At 41.0% G+C, this 18727-nt stretch overlaps 1 protein-coding gene across 1 annotated transcript in view; it reads left to right on the top strand.

The window, feature by feature from the left end:
• Positions 1 to 18727, top strand: part of SEMA3G (semaphorin 3G) — a 154218-nt gene that overhangs the window by 119394 nt on the left and 16097 nt on the right. Inside the window, exons 6-9 of the mRNA XM_060239998.1 lie at positions 676 to 792; positions 1709 to 1851; positions 13904 to 14018; positions 16894 to 16963. Coding sequence (XP_060095981.1) covers positions 676 to 792; positions 1709 to 1851; positions 13904 to 14018; positions 16894 to 16963 — 445 coding nt within the window. The remainder of the gene's footprint in view (positions 1 to 675; positions 793 to 1708; positions 1852 to 13903; positions 14019 to 16893; positions 16964 to 18727) is intronic.

The raw sequence follows: 18727 nt of genomic DNA, 5'->3' as shown, positions 1-18727 counted from the left end.
GTTTTGTTTTCTTAGTGCAGTGAACTACCTCTGGTCTTAAATTATATCTATTTGGAATGTTTGTGTCCATCTAGGATTCTGAGGACTCACAAAACAGCTTTCTGTGCTAGAGGATTCTGTGCACTATGTGTTCTCAAAGTACACCTGAAGTATACATACGTGGAAGTACTTTGACAACATTACTTCCTCCCCTTCACAGACTGAGATTAAGTAAATTTCGACACTAGGTATGTAGCACTGCACAATTTTTCAGAGAGGAAATAGAGAAAGGTATAATCTTTTTTAAAAGCTTTTAACATCAGAACCTCTGTGAAGATGTGCCCTAAGCGGGGACATATATCTTTTCATCTCTGGTACAGTTACATAAACCAACTTCATCTATATTCATTCATTATAGAGTTACAGCCACTAGGCTCCAATACACTGAAGTAGTGTGCTGGCCAAGGGTGTAAACTGTGAACAGTGAAATCAATTGTTGCCTCTTCTATCAATTACTAGGTAGCTTTAGGCAAGCTATGTTTTCCCATCTTCATCCCGCCCTCACCTTGCATCTATGATATCACACAGGGTAGTTTTCCTAACATTCTAAATTGCTTCATAAATGCAAAGTATCATTATTATTACCGCAGGAATATAGAGCAAGACTTTATTGTTTCTGTGGGGTTTCTTTCCTAGGTGGTGACATGTATACAGGACTAACAGCAGATTTCTTGGGCAGGGACTCTGTGATCTTCCGAACAATGGGACAGCGCTCCTCTCTGCGCACTGAGATGGATCAGCGTCTGCTTAATGGTAGGAGAAAGTTATATGAGTCCTTCAGAAGAAAGGGTATGTGATATGATCTCTATGAGCCTATTTAGACATTTTAGAAATAAAGTACATGTGCCTTCCAAATAATTTGGGCAAATCATGGCAAACATGGGTTGGAAAGAGGTTAATGTGTTTGTGAATGAGATTCAGTTCACCCTAGCAAATGGTGAATGAATAAAACATTTACATTTCACATAATTGTGAAAACAAGGAAACACTTATCAGTGGAATTAGGAATGGAATGGCAGTTGAGTCAGGTTATAAGGAATTTGTACTTAGATATGTTTACAACAATGCCTCTTTTAGTTACGGATATTTACTTATTTAAGATATCCAAACCCCACTTTTTGTAGCAGTAGAAAAAAGAGTGCTGCAGCACCTTAAAGATGAGCTTTTGTGAGTCACTGCTCTTCTTTAGGTAGAATGAAGCACAGGAAGCACAAGGGGGTATATCTGAAGAAGTGAGCAGTGACTCACGAAAGCTCATACCCTACCACAAATTTCTTTCGTCTTTAGGGGCCTCCTGGACTCTAACTCTTTTCTATGCTACAGATAGAGTAACATGGCTATCCTTGATCTAGCCCCACTTTTTTATGAACATGGTTCCACGAAGGGACAATACATAGCTTAAAACAATACCTAGGTAAAATAAACAACAGCTACACAAAGTAAACCAGGAAACATCACAAAAGTCAGGCAATGGAAAGGAAGATTAGCAATGTTTTTGATATCGATTCCTCAATAAGTGGACATTTCATGTGCTCACTCCATTGGCAGTAGCTCCACCAACTGTGCCTACAGGAAGTTTGCAAAAGTATGTATCTTTTAGGATCTGTGCTTAGCTGCTCACATTTTCTGGTGTCTTTCTTTCTAACATGCCTTACAATCTTTATTGCAGCTCCTAAATTTGTTGCAGCTTATATGATCCCAGACAATGATGACCGGGAAAATGACAAGGTCTACTTCTTCTTTACTGAAAAGGCAGTAGAGTCAGACAGCAAAGGACATGCCATCTTTAGCCGTGTTGGGAGGATCTGTGTGGTAAGATCATGGGGCCATTTTTGTGTGTGTCTGTGTGTGTAATGTGATGTGGAGATTTTGTTAACAGCTTCATGTACTGCTCTGGAAGACAAATGTTGCTGCATTTGTAGCTCACAGCAACATGCTGCTTGACATCTCCATGTAAGAGGCATGTTAAGAGATACAAAACATAGTCACAGCTGAGCATTTGGCTGTATAACTGTGACTTATACCATTGTTGTTCTGTCCAACTAAAGACTGTAAGAACTGTTTAAAAGGGAATAAACTCCTTACTGATGCTAGTGAGGTCACCTTCCAGGCAAATGAGGATACTCTAGCAGCATGGAATTATATCAGTGACACATGTATTCAGCTGACATTTTATCTGTCGGAGGTCTGCAACTAGGGTTGCCAGTTTTGGGTTGAGAAATACCTGGTGGTTTTGGGGGTGGAGCTCTGTGGGGTTTGGAGAGGGGAGAGACCTCATCAGGGTATAATGCCATAGAGTCCACCTTCCAAAGCAGCCATTTTATCCAGGGGAACTGATCTTGATAGTCTGGAGATGAATTGTGATAGTGAGATTTCCAGGTGCCATTTGGAGGTTGACAACCTTATCTTTAATCTGTTTTAGCCTGTGGGGACATTTGGAATGCTGACAAGGGGTGGTTGGCAATGTTCCCTCTAAGCTGCAGAGTCTTGTGAGCACAAATTCTGCTTTGTGAGCTATTGGCATTAAAGTTGTGAGCTACTGCATAAATTAGTGTGCTCCAGGGTCATCCTTCCTGAGCTAAGACAAAAATGTGTGAGCTGGAGACTAAAAATCTGTGAGCCACCTTATGCTAACTCAGCTTAGAGGGAACACTGGTGGTGGGCCACAGCCATAAAGTGGCTGCCGCAGCAGGTAGAGCCACATGCTAAGAAGAATCCCAAGTGTGTGGGAGAAGAGGGGTAATTCAAAAATACACTGGGACAGAGAGGTGAGAGAATAAAACAAATATCATAGTGGTTGCTGAAACTTTTTTTTTTTTTTTTGTAATTTTGCACTTGTGTGTGTGTCTTTCTAGTGACTGACCCCTACTGGGAGCAGGGAGGATATTCAGGGAGGTGGCTGAATAAGGCCTGCCCTTGTCCTCCTGACTGCTGGTGTTCCAAGGAGGTTTCCCTTCCAAGTACTTGCCAGAGTTGGCCCTGCTTAGGTTCCAAGCTCTGATGGATTGGGTTTGCCTGGCCTATTCAGGTTAGAACCTGAAACAAAATTATTTTAATCTGCATAGTCAATCAGATCTTCAGTGACAAATCAGGAGCCTTGTTGGGCAAGAGCCCCACCTAGCCCCGCCCACTTCCTAAAAACACTTGGTGGGTGCTAAGAAAGTTGTTGGGGGGCACCATGGTACGCATGGGCACCACACTGAGAACCCCTGGTATATGTATTCAGAGTGACACACTTCCACAGAACCTGCTTGAATCTGCTTACAAAATAAAATATAATAAAAACATAATATACCTTAGATGTCATTAACAGTTAAATGACAGAAGCTCAGAGCTGCATGTGTGATTGTCCCTTTTTCCACTTTATCCTAACAATCCTGGAAGTTACATTAGTCCCGGGGTGACTAGTCCAAGGTCATTAGTGAGTTTTGTAGTGAATAGCAGTTTGTATCTGAATCTCCCCAGGCCGAGTCCAACACTAGTTGCATTGCACCTGAAAAGCACTGCACATCAGAGTACATACTTCCTGGGAATAGCAGCTGACTGTATGGGCCACAAGCTGCTCATTCACACCCAAGAAGGATGCTGCATCATCCTTGGGTTCAGTTTAGAGCTGAATTCAATTCTCCCGTGGACATGTTTTCACATAAAGAAAGAACCATGGAAGTTGCCTAATACCAAGTCAGACCATGAGGTCCTTCTAGCCCACTATATTCTACTCTGCCTGTCAGTGGTGCATCTTTAACTGGAGCTACGAGGGACTAAATCTGCAGTCTTCTCTATGCAAACCATGTGCTGTGCCCAGATGAAATGACCCCATTCTGTTTGGGAGTTGTGTCCCCCCCCCCAAAAAAAAATTCTAAGCCTACCTATTTCATTTCAGTTTCCCTGCTTGGCATTAGCTTTGAAGCCATTATGGGAGGGTTGGGTGCAAAGACTCCTGTCTCTGTTGCTAGAAGAAAAGCTATTTTCAAGCATGCTGAAACTACAGCAGATTCGATTGTGAAGGATCTCCCAGTGGAGTACTGCAGTGCTGCCAGCTTCTCTTTGCAACATCTCCCTGCCTTCTTCCACAAGGCCCCCAGAAAATAGTCTCCCCATCTGAAAACTGCTGAATGAGAGAGGAGCATTTCACCAGGGCCAGGGGGAGTGTTCACCCTCCCAGTTCAGCTTAGTCCTACTTTAGATTGAATAGCACTCTGAAATTAGATCTGCTTCCCACTGCCTTTGGTTCTTGATTAGCAGCATATTATAGGAAGTCTTTTTGGCACACATAACATTTTTAAGCACTTCAATCAATACCTCATCATTGGTAGTGCCTGGCTGAGGACGGTTGAGTAAATCTCTCAAGAGTGCAAGTGTTTCTTTTCAAGCCAAAGCCAAGAAGATGGAATTTTTCTTTTTGGCAATTCTCTTTAAAGTGGTTGGCTAAAACAGAGATGGAAGGCGGAGGAATTTTCTTGACTCTTTGAATGTCAACTTCAGAGTCTTTTGTCTTTCATCCAAATGGAAATTGCCTATTTTTTTTATGGAAGCAATTTTCAATTTCAGTCTTTCTTCCCAGCTCTCCCTCTCCCAAGTTATTTTATAGGAACTTTGTTTCCAAAATGTCCTTCTTTAAAAGATCCTGGCTTTTAGTTCTGCTTCCTAGTTTCCAGTACAGCAGCCATATCATTTTATTGAACAGAATAATTCAGTTGCAAGGAAATAAACTAACTGCAGAAATAATGATAGAATAGCCATGTTATTCTCCTGAAGCAAGAAATTTAAACAGGAGGCTTGTAGCATTTTAAAGACTAACAGGTTTTTAATCCTAGCATGTGTTTTCATGTACTAGAGCTCACTTCATCAGATGTATACCCTGGATCCTCACTGGACAAACATTTGTTTAAGAGCTTATAAAATTAAAGAGCAGAGTTGATGGGACATGAAATTCAGGAAGTATAAAATGAGATGTTGGTAATGGTGGTATGTGAAATTCAAATGTTACGAAGAAGAGAACTGAGTTCATTCTCAGTAGCTGTAATTGCAGATAATGCAGTTTTCCCAGTTTTGCTAAACTAGTTGACACCCATGGCATCTTTTAAGACCAACAAAGTTTTATTATGGGTGTAAGCTTTTGTGTGCATTCATACTTCTTCACACTGCTTCAGACAAAATCCTAGGTTTTGCTGAGCTAGTTGATGAAGGGTACAATGACAAATTTGCCTTGCCAGATGTTCAACCCCTGAGTTTTCAGTGGCATTTCTGGAATAATAAGCAATTCATGAACTCAGAGGTAATTTCTCAGGTTGTTTTTATGTCTCATGCAAAGAATTACTGCATGCACATATAGCCTACTGCCATTGCTGGGAGAGATACAAGTACTGCCAGAACACTCCCAGATTTTTCAAATGGGAAAGCCTTTCTCTGTTCTGCAGCTTTGATCCTCTGTCTTACAGACCACATACACTTATTCTTCAGAGATTTTTATAAATGCACTGCCATAGACTGATGAAGCGACCACTAAATATACATCAGGTTAGAACCTGCTCCCTTCTTGAAATTTAAGGACTCCTAATTCAAATTTAAATCTAGAATATGCTGTGACTTTCCCAACAGTGTGCTGAGAGTAATTACAAGGAAGAAGCTGTGGTTTTGAGGTGAACTTGTGTGTGTTATAGCTAATTACTGTTATAGCTAGAACTTTTGTTATAGCTAGTTACTATTTGACGTATTTTGATAGGTGAATGCTTTTCAAGTAAAGATTTGTCTGTGTTGATTATGCTGATAATTTTTATCACCCTTCTAATATGTAAATTACTATCAAGTTTTTTTTCTTATTCAGCACTACTATGTGATGGTCTGATAGAATTAGAATAGCAGATCAGAAAGTAACTCACCATGCCACCAATATGACATTTTCATGTTACTTCTCCAGATTTCTTAAAAAGTTGTACCCAAAGTTGGTAAGGGGGAAATATGTGTGTTATACACACACACAACAGCACACCAATAACTTCCATATATATATAGAGAGAGAAAGAAGATGCAAGATACAATTTCTCTGCATTTGTGGATGTGGGGAACTGGTCTTAACAAGAACCACTTTGGCAGTGGAGGATTGAGAAGCTGATTTTGGGAGAAGTATTGAAAAATGTGCATGAGGCCGTCATTGAGGAAATCACATAGAACAGGAAGATATTACGGATGCATGTTGAGAGAAGCCCCTGGGCCCAAATACACATTGAATATGCAATCCTCCCAACATCGTACATGCTGGAATGTTAATGAGAACCTCAACCATATGGAACAAAGAAGGACTACCTCCTAGAGAGCCATTTGGCTGAAATCACTCCAGTATTTTTGAGTAGGGAATGTGTCAAACATGTTCATTCTTTCCTCTCCACCCTTTTGTCTCATGGGATGTCCCAGATGTTGTATTCACTGTTGGAGGGACATTGCCAGATCAGCATATAGATGGATGAATTTCACTGTTCCATGCAATTCGCTTTCATTGCTATTTATATTCCATTGCAATACCAGTAGCCAAATACAGTAATTAAAAGTACCTAGATGTGCATTTGTAAAAGGGAGTTAACAGGTCTAAAATCATCCTTATGCTTTTGGAGTTTCCACCAGTAAATGACATCTGGTTTGCTCTTCTTCCCCATTTTTGTGCTAGTGAAGTTGCCAACTGCCACAGATTATGCAGCATATTTGAGAATTTTGCACATGCATTTTTGCATCTAATGGATGTGGAATTTGTTGTAGAACATACATACCAGAATGGGTTTTTTTATTAATATATAAGAAGCCCAATATTGTTTGAGAAGGGGGAGAGAAGAGAATTTCTACATAAGGGCAAAAGGTCAGTCTGTTGGCTGCAGTGGTCATTTACATGAGTTTGCAGTATTATTGTCCACACCCATTTCTTCAGAGCAATAATTTAAAATAGAAAATTTTGTCTCTCTTTGGACTAAGGTTTTTCTGCATGCTTGACTTACTCCTGACTCTCTTGGGAGTTGATCCGCAAGCACTGGAATTGGTTTTGGCAGGGTTTTTCCGCATGTCTGCCCTCCCTCTGCATTTTCATAGTTATGGAGACAGTTTATTTTGTTCTGCCTGTGCCTTAAATGATCAGGCTTTTCAAGGGAGGGTGCTGTCATAATCAGTGGCTTTATTTGTGGCATCATAGCACACCCATTTTTTTATTGTGCATATCAATCTATCAATATAATATCTGCTTTAAAAAAAAGTCACCAAAATTGTAATGATAGTAATGATAGGTCAAATGGGTTATCTGAGTTCCCACCTTTCATATAGTCCTTTCCTTTCGCTGGGAGGGAAGGAGTTAGAGGCTTACGCTTTAAAAGTAGAAGCTGAGGATTCAGCAGAAAGTGTCCTGGAGGTGTGTGGGAATGGACGGGAGAGAAAGAACACTTACAGAAACATTACACATAATGGAAAAGGTGACTCAAAATGAGCTTCCAGAAAAAAGATCAGGGTAAAAGTGGTCTCAAAAGAAATGAGGGGAAAACTGAGTGAGGGGGAAAAAACCAACTTGAAAACTAAAGGCACAAAAATGTGTGCAGAAATCAGGGGATAAACCAAAGCCGTATACAGTTGTGTTTTTTTGGGGGGGGGGAACATGCAGAAAACCCCTAATACAGGATTAGCACAGTGTTGCCTTGTTTCCACATATGAATTCAGCCCAAAGGACTTTCTGATTCTCAGCAGGATATCATATTCCAAAAAGTTAAGAATGTTGACCCTTGCGGTCTCAGACTTTCTCTATTATTACTAACTAATTAGGGAAAATGTATGAATAAATATTAATTTTAAAATGGCAAGATTTTTTCAAAGCCAGAAACTTAAATATTTAACAACAGGGGCTTCTGTTTGCTAGAACAGCAGGCAGGACAACAGAGGTAACATTTCAAAGGCACACTATGCCATGATTTGAATTCAGTGGTTCAAACTTTACTAAAATACATCAATCCAATGGAGTCAGCTGTGTCACTAAACAGAGGAAGGTATCAATTTTCTGGACTCCTGAAAACACAACAGGCATACAATAGACCAAAGTACATAAAAATTGTACATAAGAGTTCCCACATCTGCCTTGGTACAACTGAAAGTGCCCAAGCTGCAGATATGCTGAGCAGAAGCATTTGTCAGAAAGAAATGATTCTGGCAACACTTGCCTGCAATAAGTCTCATTCTTTGGAACAAGCACCAGGCAATACTCACCAGAGGGGGATAGAGCGGAGGAGATGGCAGCTTTCCATCCAAACAGAAAGGCTCTGCTGGCTGCGAATTCCTTGCTCTCCCCCTAATCCTCAAAATAAACATGAAGACACAGAAATGAAGCTAATGTTATTTATTGGGTTAATCCATTCCTACAAAAAGAGGGATTGCGTTTGTTTGAGAGATGGGAGTGGGGATGTGATATGACTTCCAGAGCTGAGGCATTGCCAAATGAGTCAAAGGAGATGCTCTGCTCCATGGAGCCAAGTCAATCTGCTGTTGTATCTTCTCCAACATCTTTGGCAGGCAAAAAATGCACACAATGGACAGGTTAAGCTGCACCACCCATCATATCTCTGTGGATCACTAAAAAACAAAACCTGGGTGTCCAGAGGATTCAGGGCTCAATTAGTAGCTGTGCTTGGCATGCATTTTGGCAGTCTTTGTCGAAGGAAAATAAACCTCTTTCTAAGACATACTATTTCTTCCAATCAGAGATTAGTGCCTTCACTGGAACCTAATAGCCTGTGGTTGCAGAAGTGCAGGTGGATCCATCTGTGTTTCCGCAATAGGGTAAGAAAGTGGGTTTTGGCAGTATGGACTGGAGGAGCTTTCTGACACCAATGTGTACGTATATACGTGTGAAAGGAGAAAGAGATGTCTTATCCATTGGATACTCCAATAGTTCCTAGTGGGTGATCACATTAACTTATAACAGTTTACACTTAATCTTGAACTTTTATGGATACAGCATGTAGCACGTGAATTGGTTTCAATGCAATGGAAGACAATTAATACATAACACAGCAGCAGCACAGAAGGCAAGATTTTTTTTTCTGCACACCTTGTGGTGTGCCACAATGAAATTCTGTGGCAATCATGCCATTTATCAATGTTTGTGAAGCAGGGCATGTTTGAGTAGCCTCACCTCTTTCCTCCTCTTCCATTTGCACCTCTACCATTTCAACCTTTCCACCGCCAGTCAGAGCATCTTGTCAGGAGCATTATATTAAGAATCTGGCTTTTGGGCAACAGTTTACAATTTTTGTTATAAGTTTAATGATTTAAAAAATGGGGGGGGGGCTAATTCTAGTGGTAACATGTTCTGTTTTCTGTATTGGTACTGAACCAAAGACTGTTAGAGATTAGAACGTGGTTAATAACATTTAAATTCTAGTTAAAATTGCATTTTAAAACCACTACTTATTCCAACTGTCTTGTTTCTTTAGTCTTAACAGAGTTTCGTCAGTCCTCTTGGTTGATATCTATAGAGAAGATAGCTATTATAGGGATAAGCTTTTATGAGCTGCTTTCCCTGTCAGAAAAAGCTGCTTTTGTTTTACTTAAACAAAGATTCCTGGATATTGAGTTGCAAGAACTGCATAGCCGTGCCTCTGGTAGATGCTCTCCTCTGAGATTAGGGATTCCTCCAATATGGGGGATAGCATTGTACTTTTTCTCCCTTAGTGATCCATGTACCCGCAGAGTTTATCTGTTAGCACATTTCTCATGGGAGGTTTCCGAAGATCCCTTACATGCAGAGGCTATGTGATTGTGAAAGGAAGGAAGTAGAAAGTATTGAGCATGTTCTTCTGTATTGTGATTATTACTCTGACGTTCGTGTTAAGTATTTAGATCAGTTGTTGATGGATTGAATAGACCAATCCCTTTTTCTTCTTTCCTCAAAAAACACTGTAACTATTGAAATGGTGGCAATTTTCTTTTATCTGGCTTCAAAAAGGCATGATTTGCTTTAATTGTATTAAGTACTTACCTTAGTGTATTAAGTACTTCTTATTGTATAATGCCATTAAAGGTTGTTGTTGTTATATTGGTACTCAGCCATTTCCCGTTTTTCTTTCTCCCCTGTTGATGTCAGCTGCAAGTACTATAGGTAACTTCATTGAAGACTTTTGTTTTCTTATAATGTGATATCATCACAATAGCATATTAATATAATAACTACAGTCAGTGTGAACCTAGCTGTTGGAGTAGAAGTGTTTCTCAGCCAGGATGGAGTCTGGAAAGCTTCCTGTTCCTATTCCATTCTTTTTAATGGGGCAATGACACCTCTCCAGTGTGTTTTTCTGCAATGCAACAGTCTTCAGGAACATAGCTATGTTTTTTCATCAGGCGCAGCTGTATGCTGCTATAGAAGAGAAGCTATTCTGCTTGGGTGTAAGGAGACCTGGTTAAGTACTGCAAAGAAAATAATATGAAATCAATTTGTGAACACCTTTTAGCAGATAAACATATTCTTTCAGTTAATAACTGAGTTTTGGCTGTGTTTTTTGAAGGCTAGAAATAAGGGCTTTGGTAACCACAGGACAAAGATCACCAACCAATGTATTCAGTGGAGGTGCAATTTAGGGATGGATGTGAACCAAAGTTTGTGAAGAATTTTAGCTGGTTTGTGATTCACGAAGCAAAGTTTGTGGCAGGTCAACTGGCACAAACTTTCCATGTAAAACAAAACAATATGGAGTATCGGTGGTAATAATTACAATATCCAAAACCAAAACCAGTAACCAGACACTTGGCAGTCAAAAAGGAAATCAAGTTCCATGTAGATAGTATCTTAGCCTAAGTTCTCCATATGAAGACCCAGGTGCTTTAATTTCTCCATTTCAGTTTCTTATTACAAATCTTCCACAGTGGTTAGGCTAAAGAAATTAATATCAACAACTAATTAATAAAAATAAAATTATTATACAGAAATTAATTAAAATTATGATGCAATTATTATTACAGGCTGACCTTATAATGATGTTGTCATTCACATCACCATATGTGTACATTCAGATTCTTATTTTGATTCTATGCAACAATAATATATTAATTAATTATATTATATTATATTAATGTAAATAATTTATTTATATAATGAAACTTTTATATTATTTTGTTTGGGCTAATCTTATTTAGTTTAATTAAAGTTCTTTGTTTTACTCCTGGACACCAAGGAAATTACTTATTCTGTGTACAAAATAAATAAAACATTATGTAATTCATTTGTCTCCATTGTATCATTTATACAATATATTTAATTAAACTTATATTTCATTAAACAGTGTATATGTACACCATTTAAATACTTTAACACCAAATGGACTTAATCAAAATGTAGACTTTTCATGTTTTTTTGTAGATATATTGGTACTGTTGTTTTAAGAATAAACTGATGTTATTCCTGAATATGTATTTAACTAGCATAAGATGGCATATGCTTAGACGCCCCTGACTCTATAGAATAATTAAAGATATGAGCTCAGAAGGAAGGGTAAGCTGATAATATTAAGTTTAATGAAATATATTGTATAAATGATACAATGGAGACAAATGAATTACATAATGTTTTATTTATTTTGTGGGGCTGGAATTCTCCAGCCTTGGAAATATTGTTGTCAGTTTCAACCTAGTCATGTCAATTTCAAGAGGTTCCTCCCCCACCCTTTGCCTGTTTTCCTTTCTTCTATGGAGCTTGCAAAATCACAACACTACCCTGCTTGTATTTGTGACTCTGTGCTTTGAGATCAGTCCTTTTAAGCTTCCAATGCCAGTGGCACTAGGTTCTGCTGGACACTCTGTACATTGTACCGGTTCTGCTGGGCTTGCAAAAATGCCCCCCTGACTTGGATTTTGATTGAGCAGGCATTGCCACATTGGAACTGAGTTCTGTTGGATACTGGCACATTCCACTGGTTTTGCTGAGCTTGCAATCCCCCCTTCAAATTGTGATTTTGTGCTTGACATCAGTCCTGTTAAGCTGGCATTGCCACAATGGCATTGGGTCCCGCTGGGAACTCTGCACATTGCACTGGTTCTGCTGGGCTTGCAAAAATGCCCCCATCTTCAATTTCTACTGCAGAGATTCTCTTGGACTACTGGGCTTCTATTGCCCTTGCTTTTTTTGCTGTTTCCCCCCTCCATTAGAGACAATGGAAGATGGGGCACCTTCTTTGAGGGCTGTAAGTTGGACCCCGTAAATCCAATCCTCACTGAACTTGGAGGGCATTTAGAGAAGGGTCAGCCAGAGATCCTCTGCAAGTATGGTATATTTACCTTTCGCAGCATCCATTACATACACTCCTGAACCTGCTTGACTGCCTGTCAGCTGTCATTTCCTCAGAAAGCATTTTCCTGGAAGCAACTTCTTTGGGGGCCTCTAACTTGGATCCCATATTTTCAATCCTCACTGAACTTGAAGGAAAAACAGAGGAGAGTCAGCTGAAGATCCCCTGTGAGTTTGGTGTCTCTAGCATGCCAGGGAGCCAATCTACAGTACCACAAACCTCACAAATTGAACCAGTTTGCTTGACTCTAATGATTCATGAACACCATGAACAACAAACCGTACTGCATTTCCCCAGTTCACGACCATCCCTAGTGCAGTTGCTCTTCATTGTTTTATATTCTGCTTTATGATCTATGAGTTTCTTTTGAAAATTTTGCAGAATAAAAAAAGTATTGATTAATTGAAAACTAAATATAAAGACATTTGCGATGTGGAGACATAAACAGAGAAATAGCTTCTCTTGGTGGATGTTTGAAATGGGGAGGCTACAAAGTATGCAAATCCTTCATAATTATGTGTATTCAACACTTCTGTATCTTTTAATCCCCGTCCCCAAAACAAATTATTTTAGGCCACTGCGGCAAGCTTTGGTCTAGGTTTCCTGGGATGCAATCTGAAGCTCCCTTTGTAGGAGCATTTCAGTGGCAGTAGCATGTACTTCAGTAGCACTTGTTCAGAGAGACAAGGTTCTTGTGAATGTGGATTCAAATGCAACGCCCATGTGCAGAATACTCCAGTTAATTCTGTGGTACCCAATGATCCCATCTGGGGATTTTGGGTGGAGATGGGGAGAGGATGATAAAAAACCACATGTCATGGGATCACTCAAAGACTGTTCAACTTCCAGACAAATGTTTTAGAGACGAAAGCTGAAAATGCAGAAAGAAAACAGCTTCTCTCTCACGTACATACTTTTAAAAATATTGAAAGCAGATTTAGTGGATGTGAGGCCTTTGTTTTGACTCAGGTTAGTTATTAATAGAAATGCTATCATGGGATTTTAAGAGCTTCTTTAAAGAGGATATTTCCCATGTAGGGCACCATGACTGAGAGTCAATGAATGTTCCTTTGAATCCTTGGATTGGCAACAATGATTGGGGTACTGAAGGAGAACCCCTGAATAATTAATTAATACCGCTATAACAATTACAACATTGAATAAGAGCTTGCTTTGCCTCCAAATTAGAATGTCTGATGAAACTTTTCAGTTAAAGCGCTGGCCACAGCACAGTGGGTCTGTGCCTAAAGCTGGCTGACTAGATAAGAGAAGTGGCCTCTTGGAGACATCTTGCTGTAATAGATAAGTGAAGGGACGATGTCGTGGAATTTTACCAGAAGGAAGTTTGTTCGGAGGCGGGAATGTTGAAATCAGATAAGCCTGTGTGCCTGCTTGCTTGCCTGCTAAGCAAACTGTGTGTATTGGGGGGGATTCAGTTCAATTCCAATGGGCTGTGTTGCCCAACTGAACTCTACTGTAGTACCAGAGTAAAACCTCGCTTCATACCAGAAATTCTGTGCGGACCTCATTATTTTTTTGCTACAGTACTCTTCTCCTTTCAGAATGACGCAGGAGGACAACGAGTGCTAGTCAACAAATGGAGCACCTTCAACAAGGCTCGGCTGGTGTGCTCTGTCCCAGGACCAGATGGCATAGACACATACTTTGATCAATTGGGTAAGAGAGATTTAAGAGTCTCCTGGTTTATTTTTATAGGACTAGCTCTTCAGCTTTTAGTTAAAAGTCAAGCTTTGCCTCTAGGGACTTTCTTTGACAATGAGGATAATAAAATAGTATGTCAGCTGCTGACTTACCATCTCTTTATGAGGTTAGTGCCCCAAAATAGTTGCCTGATGTTTCCTTAGTGGTCATGAATTGTTAAGAGATGGCCTTCTGATAGCTCTGTTTTAAGAACCCATGAGAGCATGAAGGAGGTGACTCTTCCCAGTTTATGGGAGAAGGCAGGTGAATATATATAGAAGAGAGAGAGAGAGATGACTGAAGCACCTTGGAAGGCAAGTTCTTCCTTTGTGGGGATCTGATATGGGATTGGACCTGCTGTATTGTAAGGGTGCCTTTTTGTCTGTGCTTTTGCTGTACTTTTATATTTGCAAATTAAGAAAATATTACAAATATGCAGAAGTCTCCAAAGCACTCTCTTTGAAAGTGAACTAAATCAGATAGTGCTGCCAGTAAAACCTCTGTTAGCTCAGGGAAGTGGGGAGCATGTAATACAGCATAGAAAAGAAGTCCCTAAATGATAAGTTGAGATCTGTTGATGTGTTGCAACCTGAACCTGGCTTCTAGATGGGCCACTGCTTTGCAAGAGTTAGGTGCTGGGTGTGTTCAGACTGGGGCAGTTGGATGACATCAAGGCATCAGGTTGTTCTCATTAGGGTGTTTGGAAATCACTGCAGCAGACCAAAGATTCTAACATCAGTTGTCTCTGATGCCAAAGTTCATAATCACCTCCAGCAATTAATTCCACTCATTTATTTATTTATTTTGAGGCTTATATTCTGCACTACCCTGTAAGCGGGCTCAGGGTAGCTTACAACACACAATCCAATTAAATCTTACAATCATTTTAAAAAAAACCCAATTCATTAAAACATCAATACAATAATTTAGTCAACTATTTTCTGTAATTTCTAACAGCACAGCGGGTAACTTCTTCTTCAGTGTCTGCCAGACCCATGCAAGGCATGGCGGGGCACATTCTGCTGCATAGTCAGATCACTGAATCCATGTTCCCAGCATAAAGCCATGGTTGCTGAAACAGGGGAAGCAAAACGGTATTTGATGGTATTTGACGTCTGGCACCTCAACTAAAGACCTGACGAAACAACTCAGTTTTGCAGGCCCTGCAGAATTGTAATAGATCCTGCATGGCCTTGATCTCAGTTGGGAGCATGTTCCACTAGCCTGGGGTCAGGGCTGAAAAGGCCTTGGCCCTGGTTGAGGTAAGCCAGACATCTTTTGGGCCAGGGATTGACAAATGGTGTTGGTCTGAAGAATGCAAGGTCTTTGGGGCACATACAGGGAGAGATGGTCCTGCAGGTATGTTGATCCCTGGCTGCATAGGGCCTTAAAAGTTAATACCAAGACCTTAAATTGGACTTGAACATATATGAACATATGAAGCTGCCTTATACTGAATCAGACCCTTGGTCCATCAAAGTCAGTATTGTCTTCTCAGACTGGCAGCGGCTCTCCAGGGTCTCAAGCTGAGGTTTTTCACACCTATTTGCCTGGACCCTTTTTTGGAGATGCCAGGGATCGAACCTGGGACCTTCTGCTTCCCAAGCAGATGCTCTACTACTGAGCCACTGTCCCTCCCCTTGGAACTCAACTGACAACCAGTGCAGCTGCCACAACACTGGCTAAATGTGCGACTACATAGGTGCCCCAGTCAGCAGGCACACCATCGCATTTTGTACCAATAGAAGTTTCTAGGTCAAGTCCATGGCCGGCTCACAAACTAGACAATTGCCTAGGGTGCCAGCAGGGTGGGGGCGCCAAATTCGGCCTCCCACCGCCTTGCCCCTATTTGCCTTCCCAGCCTCCTCCTCCCTCCCTCTCTATTTTAATGCCTGGAACCACAGTAAAGCACCGCATTCCGGGGCTCTTGAAAGGCTTCTCCCAGCTGATCGGTGGGTAAAAACAAAGCCAGAGTCTGGCTGCTCCTATGCCGCCCCTCCAGCACGCTCACAATCAGCCCAGGAGCAGTAGTGGTGGAAAGGATGAGCGAGGCAGTGGCTTGCTCATCCTTCCTGCCACTGCTGCCCCCGCACTGATTGTGAGCATACTGGAGGGGCAGCATAGGAGCCACCAACCTCTGGCATGGCTTTACCTGCTGGTCAGCTGATCAGCGGGGGGTGGGGGAGAGGCCTTTCAAGAGCCCCAGAATGCGGTGCTTTACCGTGGTTCTGGGCATTAAAATAGAGAGGGAGGAAAGATGAAGTGGCACTGGGGGGGGGGGTGGATGCAGCGTGGCGCCGTTGGGGAGCGGGGGCGGCAGACAGTGAGGCTGCCTGGGGTGCTATACCCCATAGAGCTGGCCCTGGCCAAATGTAAGGGTAGGCCCGCTAAGAGTGAGTTGCTGTAATCAAGCCAGGAAGTGACCATTGCATGGATCACTGTCATGAGGTTGTGAGAAAAAGAGATAGGGAAACAGTTGCCTGATCAGCCAAAGATAATAAAAGGCTGCTCTGGTAATATTAGCGACTTGGGCCTCCCAAACGCCTCACCATTGGTGCTGGCATCAGTGCTGCCCTACCAAGGGTAAGGAATTGGTTTCCCACTATCCATCCCTCCACAACTCAGGACTTCCATCTTAGCTGGATTAAGTTTCAGCTGGCTCTGTTGTAAGTAACCATTCATCCACAGTCTGAAATGCATTTCTGAAGCACAAGATAAAGGAACTAATTGGAAAGAGCTATCAGGAAATGTGTATATAAATAACCTCAAAAGGCGATCAGAGTAGATGCATAGAATGAATGCTGGAGGAGAGATCCCATTAAATGTTGTGAACTATACCTTCCTTAAACAGAGGATGTCTTTCTCCTGAGGACTAAAGATGGGAAGAACCCAGAGGTGTATGCACTATTTAGCACCATCAGGTGAGATTTTGCTTTCATTCTCTGATTCCCTGAACTTCTTGTTGATAATACTGATTTTTAAAAATAAATTTTCTGTCAGTCGATTGCAGAATTTTATAAGAACAAATAGTGGCTCATAAGGAACTTGCAGAAAGAGAGGAGGGAGAAATCTTTCTTAGGATTTCCACTGGAGACAAGTGGTCCTGGCATGACATCCACATCATCCTTGCCTGGACTGCAAGATGGGTTTGGGACAGAAGGAGGAGTGAGCTTGCTGCCCCTCCTCTTTTTCTCTGATGACATTGCAAGTTCAGTCCTTTAGGCCTGGAGCATTTGGTGGAGGAATGAAGGAAGGAACAGGATACTTACCGTATTTCCTTTCAGCTACCTGGCTCAGGCCTGTGCTTGTGTATTCTCCTTGGCTGTCAAGACTATACATGCAACCTTCATCCTGAGGCAAGTTGTGGGGGGGGGAATCTTGTGGGGCAGCAGAAGACTTTCATAAGGGTGGAAGGAGACCCACACCAGTTTTATCGTCCCTAATTCCTTATGCATCTACATAAGCAGAAGAAAAGTTACAAAGTAATAGAAACCCTTATAAGTATCCTTAATTGTTTAATATTTGCCCCTTCTTGGGGGAGAGACTCAGATGAATTTTGAAATTTGGATCTGTACATTGCTTGTACTTACTGTTGTTTAGTATTTGATCTTGTCTGAAACATGGAAATAAAGTTACTGTAACAATACCAAGTTCTATACTCTGAAGGAAACAGACTCTTGAATGGCTGGTCCTGTGCCTCTCGCATAATAGAAAACGTATTTAGTATACATGTATCGCAGGTCTTATATGATCCGAAATGGGACAATAATAGAAAGACACCATGTGCCATACACATAAGCAGGCTTCCTTGTAGGTACTTCTAATTAGGAAAAGAATTGCTTGCGCAAGTGGGGTTCTGTATACACAGTTCCTGGTCTCATCCAGTTGCTAGCATAGAGCATGCAGACTTCTGGTCAGCAAACCAGCAATGACTAGTCTGTTGGGGCAGGAGAGTCACATGACTGGATCTTTCTTTTGAACAGCTGATTAGACCTGTTTCACTGGAGCAGTGTGCAGGCAGCTCTGACTGCTGCAAAAGCATTTAGCAGGATCGTGGGAATGAATATGAATACTTTTAGAAGAAATGTCATTAAAAATATTACAGTTTAAGAAAGTGAAGCCCTTCAAGGAAGACGGGAGGTTGCTGGACCAAGTGACTTCAGTGGGGATTAGATCAGTATAAGTGACCAATGATTTTTCTCTTCTGAAGCAAATACCATCACAATCCTATAAATTAAGTATGATTACAGTTTAACCAAATTAAGAACGGAGAAAAGCATGGTCTGCATATGCAGCAAGATGAGCTGGTAGAACTCTATGCAACGTCAGAGGGCAGGCTATTCTTCTTATGCTCTCCCATGCCAAAACTCACTGCAAATAAAAAATTAGTCTAACTCTATGGATGATATGCTAGTTTTTCACTTAAAGTAAATTTTGAAAAATGTAAGCCATCACCTGACTTCTGATGTGGTACAACCCACTCAACTGTTTCCCTACCAACTCTTTCTGCCGCATGTAGAGACCAGTCCTCAGTCTCATTGACAGCTAAGTTTCATTTTCAACATGCCAGCCAAGCTCAGCTTGCTGGGCTGAGTAGCTACTTCTTGGTATTTTGTATTTAAGCCCATTTAAATGTACTTTGTGCCCAACGGATCCTAACTGTTGCCAAACAACTCTCATTTCAG

This window comes from Heteronotia binoei, chromosome 5, assembly GCF_032191835.1.
Source record: "Heteronotia binoei isolate CCM8104 ecotype False Entrance Well chromosome 5, APGP_CSIRO_Hbin_v1, whole genome shotgun sequence".
NCBI lineage: Eukaryota > Metazoa > Chordata > Lepidosauria > Squamata > Gekkonidae > Heteronotia > Heteronotia binoei.
The sequence above is the reverse complement of the archived record's forward strand: the minus strand, read 5'-3'. Positions and strand labels throughout refer to the sequence as shown.